At 46.0% G+C, this 27,342-nt stretch overlaps 3 protein-coding genes and 1 long non-coding RNA gene across 10 annotated transcripts; 2 read left to right on the forward strand and 2 right to left on the reverse strand.

Annotated features, from left to right (window-relative positions):
- The first annotated feature begins 6,291 nt into the window (after positions 1-6,291).
- LOC147209199 (atrial natriuretic peptide receptor 2) lies at positions 6,292-14,587 on the forward strand. Its single transcript, XM_086104937.1, has 23 exons — positions 6,292-6,432; positions 6,934-7,045; positions 7,111-7,243; positions 7,969-8,101; positions 8,210-8,314; positions 8,383-8,485; positions 8,545-8,690; positions 8,758-8,830; positions 8,907-9,051; positions 9,122-9,208; positions 10,261-10,404; positions 10,463-10,584; positions 10,662-10,800; positions 10,921-10,969; positions 11,728-11,829; positions 11,893-12,012; positions 12,081-12,174; positions 12,259-12,346; positions 12,483-12,622; positions 13,587-13,739; positions 13,929-14,027; positions 14,126-14,217; positions 14,280-14,587. The coding sequence occupies exons 1-23, from the start codon at positions 6,403-6,405 to the stop codon at positions 14,418-14,420; spliced, it is 2,550 nt and encodes an 849-aa protein (XP_085961063.1). The 5' UTR covers positions 6,292-6,402; the 3' UTR covers positions 14,421-14,587.
- LOC147209200 (uncharacterized) lies at positions 6,319-16,157 on the reverse strand. Of its 3 annotated transcripts, XR_015100189.1 has the most exons (6): positions 15,994-16,157; positions 15,555-15,665; positions 14,161-14,432; positions 8,200-10,794; positions 6,956-7,329; positions 6,319-6,465 (listed from the first exon to the last, which is right to left on the reverse strand). It is a non-coding gene; the product is annotated as an uncharacterized LOC147209200 (long non-coding RNA). The 3 variants fall into 3 exon arrangements; XR_015100188.1 differs by having other exon boundaries at positions 9,037-14,432; XR_015100187.1 differs by having other exon boundaries at positions 8,200-14,432.
- Positions 16,158-16,451: 294 nt separating this feature from the next.
- On the forward strand, positions 16,452-18,277 carry LOC147209201 (ceramide-1-phosphate transfer protein-like). Of its 3 annotated transcripts, none has more exons than XM_086104945.1 (6): positions 16,452-16,620; positions 16,724-16,785; positions 16,850-17,016; positions 17,079-17,202; positions 17,537-17,733; positions 17,911-18,277. In XM_086104945.1, the coding sequence occupies exons 1-6, from the start codon at positions 16,530-16,532 to the stop codon at positions 18,137-18,139; spliced, it is 870 nt and encodes a 289-aa protein (XP_085961071.1). In that variant the 5' UTR covers positions 16,452-16,529; the 3' UTR covers positions 18,140-18,277. The 3 variants fall into 3 exon arrangements, with proteins under 3 accessions (XP_085961071.1, XP_085961072.1, XP_085961073.1); XM_086104946.1 differs by having other exon boundaries at positions 17,079-17,184; XM_086104947.1 differs by having other exon boundaries at positions 16,463-16,620; positions 16,693-16,785.
- On the reverse strand, positions 18,182-27,299 carry trim2b (tripartite motif containing 2b). 3 transcript variants are annotated; one of them, XR_015100190.1, is made up of 14 exons: positions 27,153-27,299; positions 24,558-24,758; positions 24,342-24,487; positions 23,166-23,346; positions 22,805-23,064; positions 22,537-22,675; positions 22,288-22,458; positions 21,823-22,122; positions 21,300-21,467; positions 20,899-21,067; positions 20,757-20,827; positions 20,356-20,496; positions 20,002-20,255; positions 18,182-19,928 (listed from the first exon to the last, which is right to left on the reverse strand). XR_015100190.1 is itself a non-coding variant. In XM_086104938.1 (13 exons), exons 2-13 carry the CDS (start codon positions 24,654-24,656, stop codon positions 20,103-20,105), a joined length of 1,998 nt encoding a protein of 665 aa, XP_085961064.1. In that variant the 5' UTR covers positions 24,657-24,758; positions 27,153-27,299; the 3' UTR covers positions 18,182-20,102. The 3 variants fall into 3 exon arrangements, 2 of the variants coding, with proteins under 2 accessions (XP_085961064.1, XP_085961065.1); XM_086104938.1 differs by having other exon boundaries at positions 18,182-20,255; XM_086104939.1 differs by having other exon boundaries at positions 18,182-20,255; positions 24,558-24,811; positions 27,153-27,254.
- Positions 27,300-27,342: the final 43 nt, after the last annotated feature.

The raw sequence follows: 27,342 nt of genomic DNA on the forward strand, positions 1-27,342 counted from the left end.
CGCACTTTAAAACCTTTACGGAGCGGGTGGGGGGATGTGGCGGTGGTGGTAGTGGAGGGGGGGGGGGGGTCTCTGTGACACAGAGGAAAACTAGATTAGATTTTCCATCAATGCATTGGCACCATAGACACACACACACAGAGACACACACACACACACACACACACGCGTGCGCGCAGTCACACTGCATGTTAGCTTCAGATTCTTTGAGAATTACAACAGCAGGTGCTAAACGAAGCGTTGGGCCGCACAACCAGATTGCCTGAGCTGTTGGCAACAGGTGTCAAAGCGGTGGAGACCGCGCTGCCGTATTTGGATGGCGCCAAAGGTTTTCGCTGGTATTTGGGAGCGCACGAGTGCAAAATATGTTGGAAGGAATTGAATCCAATGGTTAGCGTGTTGAATTCACAGAGCAGAGGTCATGGGTTTGATCGCTCCGGCCTTCCTGTGTGGAGTTTGCATGTTCTCCACGTGCCTGCGTGGGTTTTCTTCGGGTATTCCGGTTTCCTCACATTCCAAAAACATGCATGGCAGGCTGATTGAACACTCCAAATTGTCCCGAGGTGTGAGTGTGAGCGCGTAGATGGTTGTCGGTCTCTGCGTGCCCTCCGATTGGCAACCGGTTCAGGGTGTACCCCGTCTACTGCCCGAAGACGGCTGGGATAGGCTGCAACACCCCCGCGACCCCTGTGAGGATAAAGCAGATTGGAAAACAGATGGATGGATGGATGGGATTGAAACGGAAGTGTCAGTGGAAGACAAGCAAAGATACATCAATTGGATTTTTTTTACAGGTATCAAAGCGCTAATTTAGCATTTTTGGTGAAAAAAAATGTAAGAGCTGAATATTATTATTTCCCTTCTTTTCAATACAAACGCAATCTAACTCAATAAAAGAGGGAAGCAATCTTGGGTATTTATTTTTGTTTTTCTTAAATTGACACTTGTGATCGTCAGCATTTTTTTCCCCATGATGACATTTGGGGAAGGCTAACCCTCCTCGAGTTGATGGAGGGCTCGTGTCGCTTTCGATTCAGCATTCTGAATAATAAACCTGTAATAACACTGGTCAACAGCATATTTTAATGAGATGGCGTTACATCTTTACTTTTTTCGAGCATTAACATTTTTTTTTTGTTTGTTTGTTTTGAAGTCTGACTTATAAAAGCTTGCATAAGACAAATGTTGACCATGCATTGCAAATCACAGCTATGATGTTTCTGGAAAGGAAAAAAAAACCCAACAAAAATCCTGAATCCTGAATTCATAAATTTCCCTAAATATATTACATATGATATTTGCGTTATTATATTTTTATTATTAGGAAAACCTAATGTGCTAGAGGAAAAAAGACGAGGGCAGATTTGGAATCAGCCCCCAAAAATAATCAGACAGAAAAGTTTACTCACCTCTCTGAATAACAAAAAATGCCAAAAACTGTTGAACGATGTAATTTTACATAATTCTTAAAGACACATGCCTCCACAGCACAAAAAAAAGATGAAATGAAAATTGTAGCATAACAGAGAAGAAATCTGAAAAATTTCATCACTGTGGTGATGTTTTCCAAATCACACACACACGCACGCGCGCGCGCGCACACACACACACACACACACGCACGCACGCACGCACGCACGCACACACACACACACACACGCACACACACACACACACACACAGCAGGAAAACATAGTGATCACCTTATGGCCCCCACCACCCCACACATTCCCAATCTGGCTATGTCAATGGAAAAGTGGAATTTGTGACATCATCATCATCCAAACCCCCCAATTACACACACACACACACACACGCGCGCGCACATACACAATTATTGTGGTGACAGTTAGTTGCACAGATGGAACACAAGTGAATGGCCTCCTCAGATTAGACGTGGGGGACCTCCCCCCCCCCCCACCCCAACATAGGGACACCCAGTTCATACGGATACGCACAAACACTTTGGTGTGACTCAGCGAGGCTGACTGATGTTTGTATTAATTCATAGCACCCTTGTTGCCGTGGTAACCATGGCGTCTCCTGTCATTACGGTTACTTCCAGGCGCGCGTGCGCGATTGTTACATTGTACGAATTGTATTCGAGTGTTTTGGATGTGTTATTCTGGGCTGCGTGATAATGTGAGGGGAGGATGAGGCAAAGTTTCCTTTCGCCCCAGTCCCTGCTGCCCCCCCAACACATTGACCCATTTACCCCCCCACCCTACCCCATATATACGTACATACATGTACATATTTACACACGTGCACCGCCGATAAAACCATCCATGACACAATCGCCTTATTTTGCTGTGTCTGCCGCCATTGTGTGTGCGCTCGTGCCAAAAATCGTGACAAAGCCTCGGAGTGACACGCACACCCTTGGAGGTGGAACACGTCACTAATTTAGATTGACGGAAGGAAAGTGGAGTTTTCCATGTGGCGACACTCGCTGAAGATTAGGCACACACACACACACACACACACACACACACACACACACACACACACACACACACACACACCATCAAGTGGAAACATGAAGCGAGTGGCCATGATGTCCATCAATTAGCAGAATAAAGCCTTGGAATGTGTTTTCCACTCACGTCTAATCCATGAACTCTTCCCTCTCATAAAATGCAATATTTGACAAGAAAGAGAGTAAATCTGTCCCGGCGGGGGATTATCTCTGTCGTCGTCCATTTTATTACAAAGGAAACAGGTCCGAAAGCTGAAGAGCGAGGTCTTGATCGTAAACGAAAACAAACACAATCACAAAATGGAAAAAAAAAATTGTTAGGGAAATAAAGTAGAAATAAACAACACAAAAACGAACTGAAATTACAATTAGGTTTATAAAAATAGCTACAACGAACAATAATTACAGCAAGTCTTTTGTTTTCGTCTTTGGGGCTCATTTTAAATGTTTTTATTTCGGTATTGCTGTATGTACAGAAGGAGGCAGGTCAAACCGTCGTTTGAAATTGTAATTTCCTTTCTTTTATGACACAATATTTAGACCTTTTTTTTTAATCATCTTGCACCCAACAAAATGCAACCCCCCCCCAAAAATTAAAACAGTAAAACTAACACAAACTAAAAAAAAATAAATTTAAAAAACTCAACTAAAACAAACTGTCACGTTTTGCATGATAGTGGAGTAGGACCCCAAAAAAGCATGGAGGCAGGGAGGAGCAGGGTGGATTGACCAAAATGTATTTAACAAAAAAATACACACAGGAGTACAATGGAAAAAACACTAAGTCGAAGTACTCAAAAAATGCCTGGAAATCACGAGGAACAAACAAAACTAAGACAGGAAACAAAACATGACAGGAGCACACATATGTTCACATAGTCACAGCTCACAGTGACCCAACAAAGACCGACACAAACTCAGGGAACTAAATACAAGCAAAGTGACGAGACAACGTGAAACACCTGAACAAGACACAAAGGGTTGAGGGAGCTAAATGGTTACACACAAGAGACACTGACAACGAGAACAGGTGGCGAAAAAAAGGGCACATGAGGAAACCAAACCAAATGTAACCAGACCCGAAACATAACACAAACCATTCAAAAAAATAAACTCAACAAACCCGCTGTAAAAATGAATGAACACTAACTGAATTTATAAAAACAAACAAACAAAAAAAGTAACCTATCATGAAAAATCCGGTCGAGAAATTGTCAATACACAATTCGCTAAAATGAAATGTTGGTTTTGTGCGAATGTTTGGTGGAGTCTCTCGTCAGGAGGAATTTCAACTCCACCTTAACCACGGGAAGCGCTGGCGGGGGACCCCCCCCCCCCCCCGTCCCCCTACATTGAGTATGAGTGGGCCATGTTCCATGTCGCCATTGTAGAGCTGTTCTGGCGCAATTCCCAATTCCCAAACCCAATGGCGGACACCAGCAACGTGGGATGCTGTCAAGCAAAGGAAGGTATCCTTTCGAGCCAACTGCGCCTTTGGCGGGTCCCGAGGCAAAAATTCAGGCACCGAAGACGTTCGGTGAGATCATGGAGAACGACTTTGGGATGACTTCAAGGAAATGCTGCTTCACCATCCGACGTCTCCAGAGGGCAAAGCAGCGCAGCATCGCCACCGCTTGGAAGTCATTCCAAGCCCTTCTCAATTCAAAATAGAGGTCGTGGAGTTCAAGTGAAACTTTCCCCGGTAGCGTGAAAATTGCAGTAATTGAGTATTTGTACTCCGTTGCGCCACGGGACTGCAGCTGACTCAATGTGTTAACAAGAATTGAGGCACACACACACACACACACACACACACTGAAATTGAACGTTGGAAGTGTCATTATCGCCACACGTTTCAGTCCTTTTCATTTTGTTGTGCACGACAGCGCCGGAGATGAGGTCACTCTCCAGATCAAAATTAATACTTTTGAAAGCCTCGCAAGGTTTGTGTAGGCGCCTCCTTCTCATTTTAAGAAAACAAATAACTCAATAGGCCGCTACAATGAGTGTAAATCATTTTTTCCATTCGAAAATTAAATGCGCACTGGGCGGGTGGAGGTGGAAGTGGGGGGAAGTTGGAGTGGACAAGTGTTAAAGAAAGAGGATAATTTGGGCGGCTTGGTTGCCATCACCATGAACACACAATTACACGTGCGCTCTCTCTCTCTCTCCGAGTGCCGCAATGCTATCATTAACCCTAATCACAGCCGTTATCCGACCTGCCTGCACTCATGCTTGCCTGAGGCTGCCTTTTACAAGCGACAGTATTGTAAATGTTTGTATGCACGTTTGGTGTTGGGGAGCGACCGGTATTGAGCAACGGCGGGCTAATTAGGGGCTAAAGTGATGGGGGGGGGGGGGGGTGGCGGGTGGTGGAGTGACTATTGTATGTGTTGGAAAATGTTGAGAAATTGCCATGCGGGGGCATTTCTTTTTCTCTGACGAACGTCAATTGAGATTTCATTGAAAGGCGTGAGCAACCGCAAATTGGGATTTTCCTCGGGTCAAGTGGGCCAAAACGGAAGATCGGGGAACGGCATTGCCTGGAGTGAATTTGGCGCCCTCTGGTGGCAAATGTCAGACTAAAAATACATTCTGTCAAACCACGTGACAACGTACCTCGACAGACATATCGCATCTCTACGTTCTAACAGTAGTTACAGGTAGTTGTAACCGTTTTCAATAAAATGGCCGCCAACGACGACGTATAATACGGTTTGAACAGTAGATGGAACAACATGAACGTGTGATACTGGAGAAACGTGTCGCTTACAAATGCGTGTATATGAAGATTTTTTTTTAATAAGACACGAAACAAACACGTGTAGCACTCCTATACTTCATCTCGCAGCGACAGTTAGCTTGCACGGTCCATCGTAATGAAGACCTTTCCACTATTTTGTGGGGAAAATCTGGTCGTTATAATGACGTTTATGTGAGAAGAAAGGTGTTCGTTGTAAATCAAACTGACAAATGAAAAATGAATGACGTGAAACCGGGACTTTTGAAATGTGAACATTATAGTGGTGAAATGGGGTAGGTACGTTGAAACGACTGTATGTGTGTAGGTGAATTTGAATATGTTTGTGCATTTTCTGCACTTTCACTTTGAAATAATGACTTGTTTTTGTGTGATAAAGGCTTAAAATCTGATTCATCATCAAATTGAAATGTAATCAATTATTAAAATAATTGTTAGCGAGCAGCTCTAAAATTGAAAAATGTTAAGACAATCCGTGATCGTTTAGGCCAATTTCAGTCATAGATAATTGGTATCGGAACTGGCAGCCTAAAGCCCTGATCAGAACACCGACTAAATGCCGCAGGTCAACGTTGATACTACTTCTATGAATGATGATGGTAGTATCATATATTTTTTTGTACAGCCATGACATGTTTTGAAAAGAATGAGTATGTCAGGCACACAGGGAAAAACAACATGTATAGTCTAACTAAAAATGACATGCTCTCTCTCTCTATGTGTGTGTGTGTGTATATATATATATGTATGTGTATATATATATGGACATATTCTTTTTTTTAATGCCATGATGTGTACTAAGACATGTCTGAAAACACAGATTGTTTTGTCAGAGTAAAAATGACATGATGTATATACAGAAGGGCAAAAAAGACCAGCCTAAAATATAGACGTGGAGGGGCAGAGAGAGAAAGAGACAGAGACTCAAGATGTAGTACCAATGGCCTGCAGCAGAGGGCGACCTTTGCCCAACTGCTTAATGTTCAAAAGGTCCAAAAAGTGAGCACCTGCTGCGCAACATTCAGTCTGGACTCAGTCCTCCAACCGCTGCGCACATCCTACTGCATTTTGGTCCGGTCTGCTACGCCCTCCTTGAATTGCTCCATCCTGGCTCCGTCGACGACAGTGCGTCCTCTTCCGTCCTGGTCTAGTCCGGTTCGTCATGAAGGGCAACCTCTGCTATATGATCTGGGTGAGACATTGCACCGCCCGCCTCCATCTCGTCCTGTTCCGAGGGGCAAGCACAACATGTAATAATCATCATTGGTGGGGAGTAAAGAAGTACAAATACGTCATTACTGCGCTCAAGTGGATTTTGCAGGTAACTGCACTGGACTGGATTGATTGAGATCTTGGGTGTCTTATAAGGTGGGGGGAAAAAAAGAACGCAAGGATAATTATTTAATATGATAAGGACTTTTTTTGTGACATCATCATCGATTTTTAGGATTCCACTCTACACACAAGCCACTGCTGCACTTAGCCTGCGTCTTTCATTTCCTTCGTCTTTCAAACGCGTTAGGGTAAAACGTTCCTAAAACAAAAAGATGGAAGCCTACGAAAATTAAAGCTCTCAAAAAGATACGTGACCAATAAATGTCAGTGAATTCCAGTTGACGAATTTGGACATCCTTGGCAGCGGCTGGGTTAAAAGCAACTTATTTGCGGTGTGTGCATGCGTACGTGTGTGTAGGTGTGTGTGTGCTGCGTCACACCTGCGTCCTCCTGGCACGATCTCGACAACAGCGAGTACGACTGCTGGCCTCTGGAGCGCCCCAACGACTCCAACATGATCAGTTGCGGAGGTGAGAGTCTCGATCGCGTCCAGGGCCGGCGGTGGTAACACTGCCGCCGGCGTGTCGGCGTGCAGGTCTGGAGATGGCGTGGGTCCTGCGGCCTCCCGAGACGGTGAAGAGCGGCGAAGTGTTCAGCGTCGTCTACTCGGTCTCCGTCCATGACTCATTTTACAGCTGGGCCGTGGACAACCGCATCTTCCCTCACAGGTAATCCTGCACATGCAGTCACTGGGCGCGGGTATGTCCACATCAGAGGCGATTGCTCCAAGACAGCAAGGGAAGCTCAGCTTCTCCTAAAATGTCAAAGAAATAAGTGATCAAATACATGTGTGTACATACAATTGTGTGTACATGTCATTGACTAAATCTGCGCTGCAACGCGCTCAGCTTTTTTCCAAATCAGCTTCTGAAGACTGGTTACGACGCGACTCTCTTCTCATTCATTCCCGCAGCTTCACTGTGCTTTCAACTGTGTGGACGCTAAGCGCCTACAGCGCGGACGCTGGGCGTCTAGAGAGTTCCAGGTTGTTCCAATACATTGAAACGAGACGAGTCATTGGATAAAAGCTGGTTTTGTCCCGCCCATCGGACGCTCAGCGTCTCTGGAGGTCTATGGACAGTGGGCGTTTATCGGCTGGCCCGGATGCTGAGCTTTTCTGCATGATGATTGGATGATCTGTCTGAGGCTGAATCTCTTTTTGATTGACAGCAAAATGAGCCAACCACCGATCTTTTAGTGTAGGCGCTCGTGGGAGCGTCTTTCAATTCTCATTCGGTTCCGAGTTGAACTGGAGACTTCTTCTAATCATCTTAGCGACACTCTCTTTGTTGAAAACGACTAGCAACGAATTAACCCCTCCGATATAGTCCGAGCCCTGACGGGAATAATTTTGAAATCATTGGGGGTTGACTAAACATGGATACGTGCTCAGTTCTATTGTGGACGTGCAAGACGCTCGGTGGTTCTGTGAGCATCACGAGTGTCCCGCCAACTGGAAAGACGCTGACGGCGAAAACTGCTGCATTCATCACGCCAACATCCACTCCTGTCCGCTGGCATACATGGTATACACACACGCACACACGCAGGTGGGCCAAGTGCACCGCTGGCTCATACACACACACACACACGCAGGTGGGCCAAGTGCACCGCTGGCTCATACTTTTGTGCAGAATTCAGAGAGCATTTGCGGTCCGTGGATTCCTGACGACGGAAAGATCTTCACACACACCATCTCCACTTCGGGCAAGATGACGCAGACCAACTGGAGTGCCAAGGTAAGGCTGAGCCACAGGGGCTGGGGGGTTGAGGTGTGGCCTAGTGAAGGCGTGTCCCCGTCTCTCAGGTGGTTCTCCTCCACGTGGGCTTGACGTCCCTCATCGCTCATATCAGAGTGGGCCGCATGCAGGTGGCGCTGGAGGCCAAGAGTACCGTGCTACCCTCCGCAGGTACGACACGCACGCCGCCACAGTCGCGTCAAGGCGTAACCACCTTCGGCACGTTTCAGTCTGCGGCGACGGAGAGTGCCAGGAGGCAGAGATTTGCTCCACCTGTCCGGCAGATTGCGGCGAATGCCCCATGACCCCGTCCGCCAAACTGGCCATCGGGCTGCCGCTGAGCCTGCTGTGCCTCTGCTTTGTCCTGACCGCCATGGTGAGGAGTCGCCCCCGCGCCGCCGCGCGTCGCCGCACGCTCCTGAGCGTGTCTGCTGTGTGTTCAGTGGCTGAGGTACCAGAAGCAGAAGCTGCTGTGGGATGAGAGCTGGATCATCGATTTTGACCTCATCAAGCAAGGTCCGGTGATCCACCGCACATATTTGCCATTTCCTTTGAAGCAGGAAGTAGACATCACGTGTCTTTGGCACCACAGATCAGCACGCGCGTGTGACCATGGGCAGTTTGATGAGTGTGGCCATGGCCCACAGTGACAGCAACACCAGCTGCGTGACGGCGTTTACTTCCTGCGGGGGACAAGTAGGAAGCAAGAAGACAACCTTCACCTGCACGGGGATCTAGTAGGCTCAGCCATTTGACCTTTCACCCCTCCCCGGGGCACAGAAGCGAGCTGACGCTGGTGTCTTACAGTGATGGCAGGACGGTGGCCATCAAGAAAATTCCCAGCAAGTCCTTTTCTCTGTCCAAGAGCATCAGACAGGAAGTCAAGCAAGTTAGGTAAGACGTCACAAGATGGAGACGCTTACTCCGTCATCGCAAGATTTTTAGATACGTAAATAGAGTAGGTGAAATGAAAAATACTTTTGGAACACGACTCGGGCACTGTTGCCTGATTATAATGTCCTGGATCGTCCATCATAAATATTGAGGAAACAATACATATACCAACATTTGAATGTTTCAAGCTGGGTGTAGCGTAAACTGCAAAGAAGTTCATCTCCTATATTTATTCTCTGTAAAGGGTTTTGTCACGATGCGAAGTGGTGGTGGACCCCAAAAAAGCAGGCAGGAGGGAGGAGCAGGGTGAACTTGAAGAAGTATATTGATAAAACACAGAAAACTAAATCCAAAACATAGTCCTAATAACAAAACGAATCCAAAGTAGCAAACAAAACCTATGACTTAAGCAAAACATAACAGAAACATGACCAAAAACATGACAAACATACATGACAGCAACAAAGAAACAGATAATGACCCGACAATGAGTGGCCGGGCGGGAGTCCTTTTATAGAGCTAATGACATAACGACCAAGAGGTGTGCAGCTTCAGGGAGAGCCCTACAGTGCCACCTGTTGGTCACAAACCGAAACATGATAGGTTTTGAGGCTCCACGTACAGTATATGGTGCTGCAGCATTTTTATCAAGCCATAAAACTAAAGCGGGATGGTCAAGGAAAACGCTACGAAGAGAGGAAGTGAGCGAGAATAAGGGGGAGTGGGTACATTTGGAGAGGCTGCATATGAAATCAAAGTATTGTTGTACAAGGTTGTGTTTTTGTATGGCCGGGTGGAAGCTGGCTGGGTCTCACGAGCTTAAAACCTAAAATGTATTTTCTCTGCGTGACAGCTCATGTACATTTTGAGTGGCTGTTACATCCACGACGCCGTGAAACATTGATTGGCCACTCATGGAAACGAGCCGCCGATCCCCACACATGAACAGCGCGGCAGTCATCGTGTTGGGGTCACGTGGAGAGCTCAGCTTGAGTCCCACTAATGTGGTCAAGGTGGAGCGATCCCAAACAGAGCCTCCGCCGTGTGTCCAGGGAGTTGGACCACCCCAATCTGTGCAAGTTCGTCGGCGGCTGCGTCCAAGTGCCGGGTGTCGCCATAGTGACCGAGTACTGCCCCAAGGGGAGCCTCAACGACGTCCTTCTCAACGAAGAGATCCCACTCAACTGGGGCTTCAGGTAAGCTTGCCAGGGCGTGCTTTGGCGGCGAGGCGGCCATGACATCGGCGCCTCCTAGGTTTTCCTTCGCCACGGACATCGCCAGAGGGATGGCGTACCTACACCAGCATCGCATCTGTCATGGCCGCCTCAAGTCTCTCAACTGTGTGCTGGACGACCGCTGGGTGTGCAAGATCACTGGTGAGCCCCGCCCGACACGCGGATAGATAGAACTCCACCCACCTTTGACCGGCGGGCCGCCCCTGTTGTCCCGTCAGATTATGGGCTCAGGGTGTATCGCCGTGGGGAAGGGGCGGAGCCTCTCTCGACCTATCAGCAGAGAGTCCAGGAAGTGTACAAGGCTCCCGAATTTCAAAACGCCGACGCGGAGCCGACGCTGGCTGGAGACATCTTCAGGTGACCGCATACACATGAGCACAGCACACAAGGACAGTTTTTGTCAATTTCTTTTTTTTGAAGACACACTGCATAGTAACAATAGAGTGTGTGAGTTTGTGTGTCTGTGTATGATTGTAGTTTTTCTATAATCCTGTTGGAGATCGCCACACGCAGTGACCCCATACCCGTAAGTGTGCAAACTGTATATCGTGTGTATGTGTGTATATGTATATGCATAGAGAGCTAAACAAAGTAACATTGTATAGAAGTGATTTTAAAGATTCTGATATGAGTCTATAAATTACTGAATGGTTTGGGTCCTGCATACAGTACATGAAGAAAATGCTAATTGAATCTAAATCCAGTAGAGCTCTGAGATCTCCGGACTCGGGTCAATTAGTGGAGCCCCGGGTTTTGAAGCAAACATGGTGAAGGGGCATTTAGCTGTTATGCTGCACCCAAATGGAAGTGATGTCAGCCTTAAGTATAAATGCTTTTAAATCCAAGTTTAAAACTACAAGTTCCTTTGATTACGTTCTTTTAAGCCTTTTTAAAATCAATTTCACAATTTTACCAATTTCAGAAAGGTACGGTACTTGTTTTGGTCTTGAAATCATTTGGTCATAAATGTGCTTAAATGTCATCAATGTACGTTCTTTTGGTTATTTTAATAGGCTACATTTGTTGTCTTTGCTTTGCAAATGTCTTCAGTTGTTCTGTTTTTTTTTAATGCTTTTCTATATGCCTTTGAGTTTCCTTGTGCTATACACTTAATAAACATGCCTTGCCTTGATATTTAGAGCAGACCCCCCTGACCCCCCACCCAAAAAATGGGGGACCAATAAGGTGAAATTGGATGATTTCCCTCAACATAGTTGATTATCTCCATCAACATAGTGGGTGGGAATCCCTTCAGTAAAAAGTGCCCCGCCCACTTCTGCGCAGTTGGACGAGTCCAGTCTGGAATGTTCTTGCTGTCCGCCTCTGCCCGAGCTCATCTCCAGCAAAGCCGACAACACCTGCCCGTGCCCTGCCGACTACGTGGAGGTGAGTCGGCTAAGTGACGTGACACTCGCGTTGGGGACGCTAACCGAGTCTTTGATGACGTAGCTCATCCGCCGATGCGGCGCTCACAATCCCGCCCAGCGACCCACTTTTGAACAAATCCGGAAGTTTGTCTACCGCATCAACCCCGTCAAAGTCAGCCCGGTGGACATGATGATGAACCTGGTAAGACGCCATTCATCCTAAAGCATGCGCGCGCACGCACTCACGCCAAGGCCCGCACTGTGTTTCAGATGGAGAAGTACAGCAAACATCTGGAAGTCCTGGTGGCCGAACGAACTCAAGATCTGATGCATGAGAAGCAGAAGACTGACAGACTACTCTACAGTATGAAGAAAACACATACAGGCAACAAAACACACACACACACACACAGGTTCATCTGCTGTGTGTGCGCGCGCGTGTGTGTAGGCATGCTTCCTCGCCAGGTGGCCGACGACCTTCGCCAAGGGAAGACGTCAGAGGCTCAGAGCTACGTCAGCGCCACCGTCTTCTTCAGGTTGGACGGACACAAAGTAAGCGCGCACAGATGACTGGCAGGTGAGCTGGCTGACTGTGTGTGTGTGTGTGTGTGTGTGTGTGTGTGTGTGTGTGTGTGTGTGTGTGTGTGTGCGTGTGTGTGTGTGTGTGAGAAGTGACATTGTAGGCTTCACGCAGCTGTCCAGCAGCAGTACTCCATACCAAGTGGTGGACTTCCTCAACAAGCTCTACACCACCTTCGACGACATCATTGACAACTACGACGTCTACAAGGTGGAAACCATCGGAGACGCCTGTGAGCCACGCACGCCAACACACACACGTGAAGTCAGCCAGGGGTGTGCAAACGTTTGTTCCCGAAAGTGGGGAGGAATAATTGGTCCTTTTTGTAGGTTTGTACTGTTAACAAATGATACGACGTAATATATTTGGAATTATTTTGCAGACTCAGAAGTCATTGATCACTCGAGCAAATTCAGCCAAGGACAAAACGAATATTAAACAACTAATAATATAAAAGGAGACAAAACACATGATTTTACCAACCAACAGGCACACAACAAACTTCTGTACATTACTGAACATAAAAGCAATAAAGGGGAAGGATTTTTATGGAAACGCATGACAATATTCTCCAGATTCCAAAGTCAAAACAGGTTGTGTAAAGCAGAGCTGTGACTATTTCAGGAGGTACCTGATTTTGATAATTTTTTTTTAATGTAAATATGAACAATCTATATTATAGAAGTTTCACCATTGCAGTAAAAACAGTTAAATATGTCAGGTTGAAAAAAAAACGCCTTTATTTTTATATCAAAAACGTTTGTTTTGTGAAGTCGAGAAATATTGGGTTGTTTTTTTTAACGAGACCATTTATGTTAAGTGAAATCCAGAATCTTATATTCAAACAATTACTTATGCTGCGTCAAAAAAAAAACTACTTTTTAAAATTAAAAACTTAACCCTTACTGTGAAAAATGCACTTTCAATAAAGTATTTGCAAGTTGTCCTTTTTAGAAAATAATAAAGTAACTTGTAATCTAACTGAATGACTTTTAAAATCAACTCATCAGTCTACATCACGAAGTTAATTTTAAAAATCAAGTTATGAGGAAAGTAACTGTTAGTTTTTCAAGGTAACTGTGACCATTCTGCTTCCCAAGTAACGGCTGGTGGGCCCCCAGGGCTCCCCGGACCCCGTTCGAGAATCGCCGCTGTAGACGAGCCGGCACACGTAAAACACGCCCATGTGTTTTTAGACATGGTGGTGTCGGGTGTCCCCCGAGAGAACGGCATCCTTCACGCCTCCGAGATCGCCAGGATGGCGTTGGACCTGGTGGACGTGTGCCGCACATTTCGGATCCCCCACAAGCCCAACATGCAGCTGCAGATCCGCGCCGGGATCCATTCGGGTACGCTCTCACCGGGAGTACTAATTCCAGCTACTATACCATGTCTTTTGTTTCTGTGTCTCCATTAATTTCAAAACATCACTTTTTTTTTTTTAATCGATATCCTGAGAGCCAAATTCAAACAATGAAAATTCCAAAGCTCTTAAATCTTAGCGTCCGCAATAAGTGTGTGTTTATATTTACGGTCAGGTCCAGTAGTTGCAGGCGTGGTCGGGACTAAGATGCCTCGCTACTGTCTGTTTGGCGACACGGTAAACACGGCTTCTCGTATGGAGTCCACCAGCCTGGGTATTGTATCCATGCCTACGCCGTGTCTGCCCTGCGCCCTCGCAGAGCGTGACCAAGCGCCTTGTGTCATGGTTACCGTTGTGTTGCGCGTCACGCAGCACTGAAGATCCAGTGCAGCGCCAGCGTCTTTTACCTGCTGGAGGAGATCGGCGGCTACGTGCTGGTTTGCCGAGGAACGCTGCAGGTCAAGGTCAGTGACGCCGGCTCCGCTCGGATCCCGATGGCCGCTGATGACAAGTGTCTCCTTGTCAGGGGAAGGGTGACATGGTGACGTACTGGCTGGACGGGAAGACCTCGAAGGAATTGGAGAGCAAGAGCGTCCCTGCAGAGATGGCCAAAGAGCAAGAACTGGGGTCGTCCCTGCCAGGCCAGCTCGATGTGAGGGACCTTTGAACCACCGGCCCCCTGAAGGCAACATATGGAAAAGTGTTAACTAAATACAGTACAGTTGTGACACTGTGATGAATACTTTCAGTTGCAGACGCACTTTTAACGATTTATTGAACAGGACAAACAGCATCATATGTATGCCGGGGAAAAAAATAAATACATCATTCGTGTATCAGGCTTTCATTTCACTGAATTACCGAAGACCGTTTACACCGCAGATGCAAAGCAGCTTTTTAATTATATGTACGTGTGCCTGTGTGTTGAGAACCACTCTTGTCAAGGGGACGTTCTGGCCACTCTGAAGAGCGCTCATTCATTCTATTAAGCATTTACACATCTGAGACGGATGTGCACGTACGCATTTGAAAGGACTCTTAAGCTTGGCAGCGCGCGTGTGTGTCTGTTTCGTCTTTTAATTACAGAATACATCAGAGGACACAAAAAAATAATGAAGCCACATGCAGCGTTTCCATGGTTCCTTTCTCCACCATGTCATCTGTCTTCCTGTTGACTACAACTTTTTTTTTCCCTCCAATATATTTCCATTATATCAAGTAGTTTATATTCCTATATTTAACAGCAAGTTTAATGTTCAAACTGCAGATAATGTTAAAGTGGAGGAAAAATACTTTATAGGAATAAACTTTCCCTCATTTTTGATGAACATTTGAGCCGACTATGCTACTGTATATGAATGTTGGTCATTGTCGTGGTATTTAGTGAGCTACATTTCTTTTAAGGTTGTACTTGGTGTTACACGTTTAAGAAACATTAGTTTAGAGACACAAAATGTGTGACTCTTAAGTTATTTTCATTCTTCTTTGAACCATTCTTTAACGATACAAAAGGAACTGTGTGAATATGTCTGGGTCGACTGATTATGGAGGCTAACAAATGAACATATATTATCTAATAATCGTGAATAAACTTCTGTAAAGTGTAAATATGACAAATTTATCATTAATCGCAATCTCGTGCCTGTGGCCTAGTTTCCAATTTTGTATGTTTGGTCTGAGTCTAGAACTGAATTAAGTTTTTTTTTTTTTTATTAATACAATGAAAGGTAATTTTTGTTTTGGGGATTTTCGGTTTCCAGTTGAAAAAAAGGAAATAAAGGTGTTGAGAAGAACCAAGCACCTGTCAATCATGGATCAAAGTCTTGGTCCTCTTTTCCAGCAGCCAATGAGCTGCGACCCTGCCGGCGTAGATGACGTATGACCATGACAATAGCACAATGGCAAAGAAAACCTGTCAAAAACACAAAAAAAGCAAACGTTTGAGCAACAAGAGGATTCTGTTTACTCCATTATAAGCGCACGGCTGCAAAAGTGCCACTTGTAAAAGATTGAAAACGACTTATTTGTCTCCTACTTATGGAGAGTCATTGGCGTGTTTGTGTTAACTAAACCATAAATGCGGGCCAAACATAAATATTAATTGATTATTTTAAAACCTCACAATGCTGCAATTTGTTCAAAATCAACAGGGTGTGTTACGAATACAAAATCAATAGGCTAGCTGCTAGCTCCACAGGAACCGAACTATTTGGCGTTACTTAAACGAGCGTGACGTTTACCGCCGAATAAATCCTGTCCAGAGTTCGTCTGCTGACCATCACCATGTTGTCACTTCTAGACAGTTTATTATTTGCATCTCTTCAAAGGCGTTTTCCCCTCTTTTGTTTTCTTTTAGTAAAGTCGATGCGGGAATTTTAAATGAGTTGCTATGCAGCAACGTCACGCCGTGTTCTTCTTTGCAGTTTTGGTGGGGTGGCGCGCAGCCACAGCGCCACTCTGTGTTCAGACCTAAAATTACATTTTGATCCAATAAAAAAGGTAAACAATACTTTTTCTGTACAAATACTCCGTTACGGCACCGAAGTAGAAATTCCAGGAACTTATACTATATTTGAGTATTTATTTTTCTGACAACTTTTTACAACGTATGATACTGTCTGTAGCGAGTCTCTGTGTAGCAACGACAAACAGTAGAGCGCAAAGGTCAAGTTTAAAGTTCATCCGGTGATGAGTGTGTGCCTGTCACAGAGTACACAATATGATCAATGTGTGTGTTTGTGTGTGTATTTTGAAGATTTTTGTGTGAGTGGTCGCCATGGCCACGCTCGGATCGACGGCGCTGCTTCGCTGCCTCCTGTTGTCGGCCATCTTGGTGCTGGTTCTCTTCCTCACCTCCGTGTGGCTCCGTAAGTCACTTCACTCGCCAGCTTTTACTGTGACTTGTCAACCCACACGCCCTCCCTGTTGACCTTTGGTAGGCGCTTTTAATGCTCTCCGCACACTCCGCAGCTCAGGGTGGCATTGGAGACTGTGGCCCTGGACACTTCCCATGCCAGACGCATAGAACAACGGTAAAAATAAATCAGGGTAGTATTTGGATTTTTTTTCCCCTGGTGTAAAGTCCTTTTCCCTCAGCCTCAGCCTCCATTGGTGGAGCCTGACGGAGCACCACCCTTCATTAAGGAGTGCCCCGGCCAGTCGTTTCAAGCGTGGCGTCTGCTGCGCTTTTTGACGTCCAGTGTCTCAGTTGCCGACGATGTCCTCCTGGAACCGTACCTGCAGAGCTGGGATCAACTGATCATGTACACTTCATTCACGAGGCACGGCGGGATCGCAGTCTGAGCGCACTCTCTTCTGTCAACAGTTTCATGGAGTCTCTCGGACCCGTGGTCTCGTTCTTCTCTCAGAAGGTCAACGAGAAGATGGATCTGATCCGACAGCTGGCTCGCACACATGGACCGAAGGGAGGGGTGAGAGGGGCTGAGAATGTGCGACCCCAAGCGGCTTTGTGACCAAATGTGCAGTCTGTGTGGTTCTGCAACAAGTTTTCATCAGTTGCCAACCGTCTGCAACTCATTTGTTTGCTGTAAAATAGGGGCTTCATTCGTTCGCTGGCCAAACAAGTACATGGTAGCAGATTCTCGCATTAACCATTTGACAGCCTAAACAGTTTGCAAAGTGTTGTGTCAGGGGCTTCACCCATTTGTATGTATTCTTTATTAAAAACGTCTAACCCGAAAAAAACAAGAGTAATTTCAATTGGTAACACTGTAGTTCAGGTGTACGGCGGACCTAAAAGGGCTGCCTATGCTCTCTCTGTAGGCATACCGCTCAGTGCGCTCCATGGCGGAGGCGGAGCTACAAGCGGGCGTGGTGGACTTTTCCCGCCGCACCGATTCGGGTTGCCGGACGCTGCTGCGTTTGCATCGATCGCTGCTTTGGCTCGCCATGACGCTGGACGGTCTGACGCACGAGCCCGACCAGCAAGGGCGCCTCAAGACGCCCGGCGAGCTCAGCAGGTATGGCCACACCCCTTACTGTACTTGGTTGATGCTGTACTTTGATTGTTCATGTATCTGTATAAGTAATTAAGAGTCTGTACGTTTTTATTCAGTACTACTTTCACCAATCCTTTTTTGACGCGGGGATCTACCCAAGTACAGAGTGTGAGCATTTTTGCCACGTGTGCCCCACAGGGACGCCTACCAGGTGGCGCTGGCCCCGCACCACTCGTGGGTACTCCGGCAAGCCGCAGAGCTGGTCTTCCTCGCACTCCCGGACCGGGAGTACTTCCTGCGACTGGTGTGCGCCCAGAGTCAGCACGAGGCAGAACCTGTCCTGCGCATTCTCATCCGCGCGCTACAGAGGGTCCACGGTGCGACCCAGAGCATCCTGGAGCAACACGCCATGCTGGACCTGCCCTGAAGGCGCCCCCGATCTTACAAAGGGACAAAGTGTCGCTCCGGATGGATGAAGAAAGTAATTTATTGATTCTTAAATGGACATGCAGACAGGAAACATTCACATGTACAACTGATTAACAATCAATAGCACATAAACATCCCTCGTTGGTCTTGATTTGACTGTTAGCATTGATAGCATAACAAGCTGGTTGGTTAACTTTTTCCCCATCAATCTTTGGTCGACAAGCCTGGGTCACTTGTAAAAGTTATTTATGGAAATCCGATGCAACCAATTTACAGTAATCCCCTGCATTCAGAAATTCACCTATGACACATTAGGAACGTGTGTCATCATTGTATGTTGGCTGATCTAAATCAGCCAAAATTAGTTTGTGATTTTTGCTCGACTGAGATCAAATGATCTTTGAGATATTTATTTTTCAAGGTCATGCAAGATAAGTTTGAAATTACATTCAGTTATTTTTACCATCATAGTTTGTGGCACATTTAAGGTCTAAACTATTAAAATGAGCAACTATAAACATTTTTGAGGGGAGTGCGTGAATTAGACTACCTGCTATTCACGAATGGCAGGGGATTAATGCATCATGTGTACCACAGAAACTAATCAATAAAATATGACGCCATGTGCACTGTAGAAAATCGATGCGGGAGCTCTTTGGACATGCATATATCGAAAAAAAAAAGTGTTAGCCACACAATGAACATGCGAATAATGTTAGCCGAGTTACACCACATGCTAATAAACCCATGATGCCAGCTTTGATAGTGCTGCTATACTACTAAACAAAGAACGTTAGCCGCGGTCGGGGAACATGCTATCTAATAAATTTTGCTAATGACAGTGTTGGTGGGGAAATAGTTAAAAACAGCCAAAAGCACTGAGCTCGTAGTGTGTGCTGGCTTGTAGGCTTCGAAGACACCAGTTAGTGTCACATTTTGACTACTGACTACTGAATATCGAAGAAAATGTGCTACTCACAAAGAGTTATGGATATTGGACTTTTAGGCGCAATTTCAAGATGAACCTAAAATAAATAAATAAAATAATAAATAAATAATAAAATAAGCTTGCCAGAGACTGAAAAAAAATGTTTTAGAAAGCATAAAAATGCATCCAAATATGTAACAAATGCACATTACAATTAGATTATTGCACAATAAATGCGAGTTGTGCATCATGTAAAAAACAAAGAATTTCGTATGAAGAGACGTTCGTAAGTAGAGGTACCACTGTATGCCTTTCTGTGACTCTTCCGGTATCTCTGTAGCCCTGTTTCCGTGATTGCAGTTCATTGTCTTGCTGCAATGCAGATTTTTACGCAGTCATTTTGTGTCGCGGCGCATTTTAGTGTCATCCTAAAAAAGTCAGCTAAGAAGCTCAAAAACCCAAACTTTTTGTGAGTAGTGTAGGTCAGTCAATCCTATTGAGAGATGAACTTAACGCTTTGGCACTTAAGAATTTCAATGCACACAATGGAACACAATCAAAAGTAAGAATGGCATGAAATGAATTCATGAGTTTGCTAATTAAGTTTGATGTCGTTCGCCGACTCCGCCCACTCCGTCTTTGACGTGGATGTCGCTGGTGGTGAGCAGGCACTCGGATTCATTCCTTCGATCATGCGAAAGTGTCAGATTTTAACTGGTCGCTTTAAAGGGATGATTATTGGTCACCGTGTTGTCCCTCTGGGGAAGGGGGCAATTGCGAGTCACAATACTGTTGACCGCTAGGTTTGCCCTTTTGCCATCCACGCTAAGGAAGTTATCTCTTAACCGCCTCCTGGAGGCTGGGAGGTGAAATACATACCCGAATTGTACGATCACAAAATGACATCAAATCGATCAGAGGACATTACTCACATCCGCCATCTTGGCTGTCCAACCAAGGATGTTATGAAACGAATTTTGACCTCATCGAAATGAAAATGGCAGCCGCCGCCTCTTCTCCGTCTGTCTTGCCATCACTGCAGGTAGCGGTAAACTTTGAAGCAGTGGTTTCCTGAGTCGGCCACCACCACGTGTCCGTCCTGGGTCAGGGCCAATCCCTGCGGCCCATACAGGGGGTCGGCTGACGTGTTGATGTAGGACAGGAAAGAACCGCTGCCGTCAAAGACCTGCACGTTTCGGACAGGAAGACAGTCAAGACCTTTAAGTTTTACTACAGTGACAACCAAGGAAGTTTTTTTTTTTTTTTAAACAATTGACATAGCGCACCTGTATCCGACTGTTGCCCCAGTCGGCTACGATGATGTTCCCGTTGGTGTCCACAGCCACGCCGGTGGGGGCGTTGAATTGCCCGTTGCCTTCGCCGTTGGAGCCGAATTTGAGAAGCAGCTCTCCATCGGGCGTGAACACCTGACAGGAAACGAAGGTGAGGTCAGGTGCACGGTCTCCATAATTGTAGGTGTAAATAGCTCATACGTAGGCAAGCATCACCGTATCACAAAGTTTTATGACCAAACCGAGATGATGTCGGATAGACTCGGTCTGTAGGAGAAACCAGTTCTCTTTGAGACTTCAGGGCACAAATCCTAAATCTTAAGATGAATGTCGATGACAGACGAAAGCTACAGAAAAAACAAGTCTTAAATCTTTGATGAGGCAAACCCCGCTACCTTGACGGAGTGGTTGTGGAAGTCAGTCACGATGATCTCGTTGTTCTTGTTGACAGCGGCGAAGTGCGGACCTCGGAGACACAAGCCAAAAACGAGGTTAATTCACCGAAGTCGGTCACGTGATCCGGCCAGCGCACCTCACCTGCAAACTGCTTGTCGCCATTCCCGCGACTCCCGAACTTGGTGACGAGTTTTCCGCTCAGCTGGAAGATGAAAACCGTGCACGCTTTGTTGTCCACCACAATCACGTGACCCTCGTGGTCCACCGACACACCCTTGGGTCCCATCAGCCTGCCCGATCCCAGCTTGGCCTGTCCACCCGCATTAGCGTGACAACCTTAGCATGAGGACGTTAGCGAGCCCAACGCGAATGGAAAGTTGCTTGAGCAAATATTTCATATCTTTGTTCTCCAGCTTACGGTCCGAGTACTAGCGCGCTCTTTGACCTCACTAGTAAGACGATTCAGTGCACATCAATGATCATGTCTTGCTAGGCTATCGATTAAATGTGCACTTCCATAAACACGCAAGACTGACACCCACCTTGAACTTGCCATCGCTGGAGAAGATGCTGACCCACTTGTTATCGTAGTCGGCGATGATAATGTCACCGCTGGCGTGCACCGCCACCCCAGTGGGCCGCTGCAGTTGCCCCGGCGACCGTCCGCGTACCCCGAACCGACTCTTGAATTCCCCCTGGCTGGAGAACACCTGAAACAGCGGAAACAAGAATACGATTTGGTGTCAATATTGTGATTGCGATTTCATATGCGACGATTATTTTTTCAAGGTCAAGGTTACACTGTATCAGATATCAGATTGTATATCAGATACAGAAATGTTTAGGTTTTGACCCTTTCAGGGACAGCGGTTACTACAGTGGACAGCCTATCATGTTATTAGCTTACAGGGTGCATGAAAGGGTTAAAGATTAAGCTCCCCCCCCCAAAAAAATGAAAATGAACGTGCGTTAATATGGCTTCAATCCCAGTTGTGACCTGACTAAACACTCGGACTGACAATCTTTTAAGCGCTCGCTACAGTAACTTCACGAGGGTGGTGTCACCTGCACACACTGGTTGTTGCTGTCAGCGATCAGGATGTTGCCGCTGGCAGCTGCGGCGACCCCTTGAAGGTTGGTGAACTCTCCTTTGTTCCGCCCCTTGGTTCCGATCCGAAAGATGAGGTCGTCCTCGATGGGGTTCTGGGTTTTGCGACGCGGCGTTCCCAGGGCGCTGCTAGCCCTCTTGGAGCCCTTCTTCTTCTGGCCGGGGGATTTTCCCCGCCTCTTGGCACCCTCCGAGGAGCCCGTGGACGGCGTGGCGTTGGCCGCGGAGTTGGAGGGTGTGGTGGTGGAAGGCGACACCTGGCGGGGAGGGTGTCAGATTAAGATTTGACAAACCCGCGAACCCGAGAGTGAATTGGGTTTCTCGCTCAGTCGTGTGTGTCTTCATTGGTAGAGTCAAAACCGGTCCTATGAGCATAACTTTGACGAAACCCACTCAGCCTTCTCTGTGTTTTATTCGCCCACCTGTGACGTGCCAACATTCAGCTTGAAGGGACTTCCTTTAATGTGTTGGTCGTACAGACGCAGCGCCAGTGAAAAGTCGCCCTCTTTGGGCAGCACGTAGACAAACTCGTACGTTCCATTCTTGTGGTCCACAATCTCGCCGTCCACGATGCTGCCGTCGGGCGTGAACACCTACGGGAAGAAAACGACAAAGACGACGAGGTCAGCAAAGCCTCGCCCACACCTTCATTTGGCGGCCACGTGCACCACCTCAGCTGACAGGATAGCATTTCCGCTCTTGCAAGCCCCTCCGGATTTGTCTCTGGTTACTATGGTGACAGAGGAAGGAAGTCCCACGATGCATTGTTCCAGGCCGGCGCCCATCGCCTCGCTTTGGCTCGCGACAGCACTGAGGAACAGGACGATGTGGATAAAAATCAGACACTCTTGCGGCGAGAATTTGAGCCTCACTCCTCCTGACAGATTTTCCCTTTGGACTTTTCTGTGAAGTTTTCGCTTCAAGTTGGGAGCCTCTTACCTGGTGGTCACGATGGTGCCCAGGTTATGGATCCACTTGCGCAGGCCGTCCGTTTCCAGGACCAGGTCCAGCTGGTCGTTCTCCTCTGGCTGGCACGACAGACCTCGTCTGGCCAATTCCTCCAGCTTCCCCTTGAGGTCCAGCTCCACTTCCAAGCTACCAGCGCATGCCTCCGTCGCCAAGACTTCCTCCGTACGGGTGCAGGCGGATGACACAGCGTCCTCTCCCTGCTGGAGGCTCTCCAGCTGAGACTGTAGCACCTGGGGTCAACACAGGACAACATAAGCTCACAGGGGCCCTCCCAGTTTCAGAACCACTTTACTGCGTGGTTACCCAAAATGCTTTGTTTCATTTCATTCACCTTGTGCTTAAGGCCAAAGGTCACCTCCAGCTCCATGAGAAGAACGCTCTTCCTTACGTCCAGCTGCTTGTGAAGGTCCTCGAAGCTGGACAGGATGTCCTCCTCGATGGCCGCCCTCTGATTGGTCAGCTGCTGGACCATATCTCCCACCACGACGGCGGCGGCCGAAATCTGCGGTAGTCTGGAGAGCACAAGGCCGTCTGGTGATTCCAGAAGGACTTTCAAACCGGCCAGGCCGCAGAGTTGGGATCAAGTCACACTTGCAAGTCTCAAGTCATTTTGTCTTGGGGAAGTCAGGTCACCTTATTGATGCAGTCTTACGTGCGGTATCTATTGTGGTTATATGACCATGAAGAACATACCAGATCAACGTCAGCTGGTAGAACTCTCAAGTTACTGTGGCAAAACTCAAACGAATTAGGCCAAGTCCCCACTAAATTTCAAGTAAGTCGAGTTATTACTTTAATTCAAAGCAGGGACATGCGGCCAGGGGAGGCGGAGCCTCACTTGCACGGTAAGAGTATAAATAAATAAATAAAATAATAGTTGCATCAACTTTAGTTCTCTGTTGTATTTAGTTTCTTTTGAAATCCAATAATATCCATGATTTCATCGTTAAAATAGCTGAATTTGCAAAGTTCCTGTTCATATACATGGATGAGAGAGGAAGTGTGGCAGCAAAAAAAAACAGCCTCACCTCAGAGTGGGCAATCACCCCGAAAAAAGCAAGACAAGTAGAGTGCAACAGCAACATCTATTGGTAAAATGACAGTATTAGTCCAGAAGAGGTTGATTGGCTTGTCCTGTCCCAATAAAATCCCCAAAGTCATGTTTTCAGACTCTTTTAGGATGCATTTTGATTTTCTATAGTCAGGTTAATGCAATTAATATTTGTGTGTTGCATATTTAACCACACATTAGCCACTTTCCAATGAGTGTCTGTATTCATCATTTTTAAATGGCATCTTTGTGAGGTGCCTTCATATACAGCATCTTATACACGATGCAAAAAATAAAAGTTTCTTTCAAAAAAAAGGACACACTATGTTTAAGGGAAGATTTGTCAAGTCAAGTCTGGTTCATTCTAAGTCAGTCTTCTCATTTTTAGCCAACTAAGTCCCAAATTTGATAACTTAAGTCCAAGGCACAACGACTCTAATCACTATCCTCTTTCACCTGTCATGTGCCGCCCTCATCTCCGCCTCCAAGGTGTGCCGGTGCTGCTCCAAGGCCTCGCCTAAAGGCACCCTGTGGTGCTCACTGTGCTCAGGCACGCACTCACCGCACAGTGCACGCGTGCACATGCAACAGTAATCGGAGACCTGCGGATGACACAGGGTCAAGGATGGCGACGGCGTGGGCGCGAATCACGTGGCTACGCGGCCACCTCACCTTGCCGCCATGTTGCGGGCAACTATCCTTAGTGGGCGGAGCCTCAAGCACGGTGCACTCCTCGCTGCTGCTGTCTGGAGAATGTTGATGCGCCGCCATCGGCTGTAGTGGCGGGATGGTTGAGGGACGTCTCCGCTGCGATGCCGTCCGCGCCGCCCTCAGTCAATGAGGGTGTCAGAGCCGACCCAAGGCATAAGCGAACTAAGCCGTCAAACATTCAAACAGACGACATTGCGCTCAGTTCACTTGGCGTCCTGTCGACGACAAGTAGAAGAAGACGGTTACCATGAAAATGCCCCCCCCCCCCTGCCGCAAGAAGAGTTAAGTAGGTCACACTCGTGTCTTCAGAGTGAGGGTGATGCTGTGGTTGCCATGGAGACCAAAATTGGAGCCTTTGATCCTAAAATCTACACATAATCTGCATACTGCATGTCTAGTCTAGCACACATGCATTTGCCGTGGCACCTTGACATGCAAATTCAATTTGTTTGTTTGTTTGTTTATTGAACATAAAACATATATACAGTAATAATTTGACAGAAAATAAGGTAGATTAAAAAAGTAAAAAGAAAGAAATCAATCTTCATTCAACACAGTTATTATGTTCAAGGGAGTAGGAAGAAGTAAAAAACTTATCTAGTCCTACCCCGTTATGTGATTGTATCTAATAAATCATTTTTATATCAATCAGAAAAGAAAAAAGTAAGAAGAAAGAAGTCTCCATTAAGGCTCATACTTTACCCTTAACCGTGATATTTTACAACTTTTGGTTTGTATCGGGATTATATACTTCCACACCCTGACACTCTTGTGTCAATTTTCTCTTGTATTCATAATGGATATTTATATACCTTTCTCTATTTATCAACTTAGTTCTGATTTATCATTATATTTAATGTTTTGAATTTATCATTTGAACTCTGATTGATGTAGGTTGTTTGTACAATTTCTTTGAATTTGTTTTTGAACTCAGCAAGCGATTTACTCATTTTCAGGTCCGTTTCGAGATTATTCCACAGATTAACACCTTTGATAGATACGCTTCTTTGCTTGATGTTTGTTCTTGTTTTGAGTTTTTTGAATAAGTTGGTACCTCTTAAATCATAGCTGCTTTCTCGAATTTCGAAAAACTTCTGAATGTTTTGGCAGAGCAGGTTATTGTGTGCTTTGTACGGTACATTAATTGGGCGATTTTAAAGTCAACCAGGTCATAAAATTTCATCGTATTTAATTTGATAAATAGTGGATTTGTGGGTTCCGTATATTTTGATCTATTAATAATTCGAATTGCTTTTTTTTGTAGGTTGAGAATAGGGAGTGTGTTTGTTTTGCAGGCATTTCCCCATATTTCCACACGGTAGGTCATATATGGTAATAATAATGAAGTGTATAATGTGTACAAAGATCTCTTATTTAGCACTTCCTTGGTTTTGTAGAGGATCCCTACGGTTTTGGCTATTTTTCTTTTTACGTTATCGATATGTGGCTTCCAACATAGTTTTGAGTCTATTACTAATCCGAGAAACTTGGTTTCATACGCTCTTTCTATCTCAATTGAGTTTACCATAATTTTAGCTTGGTGTTTGATTGGTCTTGTGCCAAAAACAATTTCTTCAGTGACCCTGGTCATAACTCAAGTGACTTGTGTCTCTTTGTTCATTTAAATAAATGGAAATTACATGAATCCCTTCTGAGGAGGTGCATAATGCAGTCATGCAGAAACAAATGAAAGTTTCACAACTACTGTGAGTAACTCAATAAATGGTAGTAATATTAATTGAACTCCGCAGAGGATAAAGAAGATATGACTGAGTATATTGTGATATTATCAGTCTACACATGCTACTGCACTATTTGTGGTCAACTATCAGTTGCCTGAAGGGTTATAACATAGCCACAATGATGGTACATCTGTTAACTTATCTGATGCATTTTCCATTCTTTCTTAGCATTAAGATAGTAAACTCTCCAGAGGCAATAAACAGAACACAACATGTAATTCTCTTAAACTGGGAGTGGCATTAAGCAGCCTGAACCCCCCCCCCCTTTTTTTAGAACATTTGTAACCGTATCTCAATTTTTTGTTCTTAAGCCAAAGCATAAAAATCAGCCAAAGACGGCTCTCATCACGAAAAATGTATTGCTACGTACTGTATCTCAAGGTACTGTTCTGTCGACCACTGGTTTATTGAGTTTTGGAAGCATAGTTGATGGTATGTTTACTGGTTTAAACTGTTGATATATGTTAAGTATAAAAATTTCACAATTCGCGGCAGAGTTTGGTCCCTAACCCCCTGCTACTGGTGGGCGTTTACTATATGGAATCATCTTTTCTGTAATCTTGAAAAGTGACATTCAGTATAGTTTGCATTTAAGGATGTGACAGTAACCATGTCATTCCTGTGGCATAGCTGCTGTCACTGTTAGCACTCGGGATGCTAACTTCATGCGCACACACAGGCCGGATGTCGCACACGGACAAGCTACAGATGCTACTGTCTCCTCCCTCCATCATCATCCCTCCATCTTCACTCCTTCACCCAGCATCTCATCACTGCGTAAGGGTCATAAAAAAGTGGGAGGGTATAAACTCACCAGGTTCCAGTGCGACGGACGCACGGCCAAGCAGCATGTGTGTGTTCCAGCCTCAAGCCATCCTTTTCTGCCTCCGTGTGTGAGTGTGAGTGCGTGTGTGTATGTGTGTGTGTGTGTGTGTGTGTGAGGAGGGGTGAGGAGGAGGATGCCACCACCATCATCATCATGGCAACACCAGCAGCAGCAGAAG

This window comes from Hippocampus guttulatus, chromosome 2 (genome assembly GCF_054856545.1).
Source record: "Hippocampus guttulatus isolate MCC_2025c chromosome 2, RoL_Hgut_1.0, whole genome shotgun sequence".
NCBI classification, from domain to species: Eukaryota; Metazoa; Chordata; class Actinopteri; order Syngnathiformes; family Syngnathidae; genus Hippocampus; species Hippocampus guttulatus.

Coding starts and splice junctions, on each gene's coding strand:
- LOC147209201 (XM_086104945.1), top strand. CDS start 16,530: ATGGCCACGCTCGGATCGACGGCGCTGCTTCGCTGCCTCCTGTTGTCG. Junction 17,203..17,536: donor GGGTGAGAGGGGCTGAGAAT/GTGCGACCCCAA, acceptor CTCTCTCTGTAG/GCATACCGCTCAGTGCGCTC. Junction 17,734..17,910: donor ACGCCCGGCGAGCTCAGCAG/GTATGGCCACAC, acceptor TGTGCCCCACAG/GGACGCCTACCAGGTGGCGC.
- trim2b (XM_086104938.1), bottom strand. CDS start 24,656: ATGGCGGCGCATCAACATTCTCCAGACAGCAGCAGCGAGGAGTGCACC. Junction 23,065..23,165: donor CCTTTGGCCTTAAGCACAAG/GTGAATGAAATG, acceptor TGTTGACCCCAG/GTGCTACAGTCTCAGCTGGA. Junction 22,123..22,287: donor TGAATGTTGGCACGTCACAG/GTGGGCGAATAA, acceptor CCTCCCCGCCAG/GTGTCGCCTTCCACCACCAC.
- LOC147209199 (XM_086104937.1), top strand. CDS start 6,403: ATGAAGGGCAACCTCTGCTATATGATCTGG. Junction 12,623..13,586: donor GGAAACCATCGGAGACGCCT/GTGAGCCACGCA, acceptor ATGTGTTTTTAG/ACATGGTGGTGTCGGGTGTC. Junction 14,028..14,125: donor TATGGAGTCCACCAGCCTGG/GTATTGTATCCA, acceptor CGCGTCACGCAG/CACTGAAGATCCAGTGCAGC.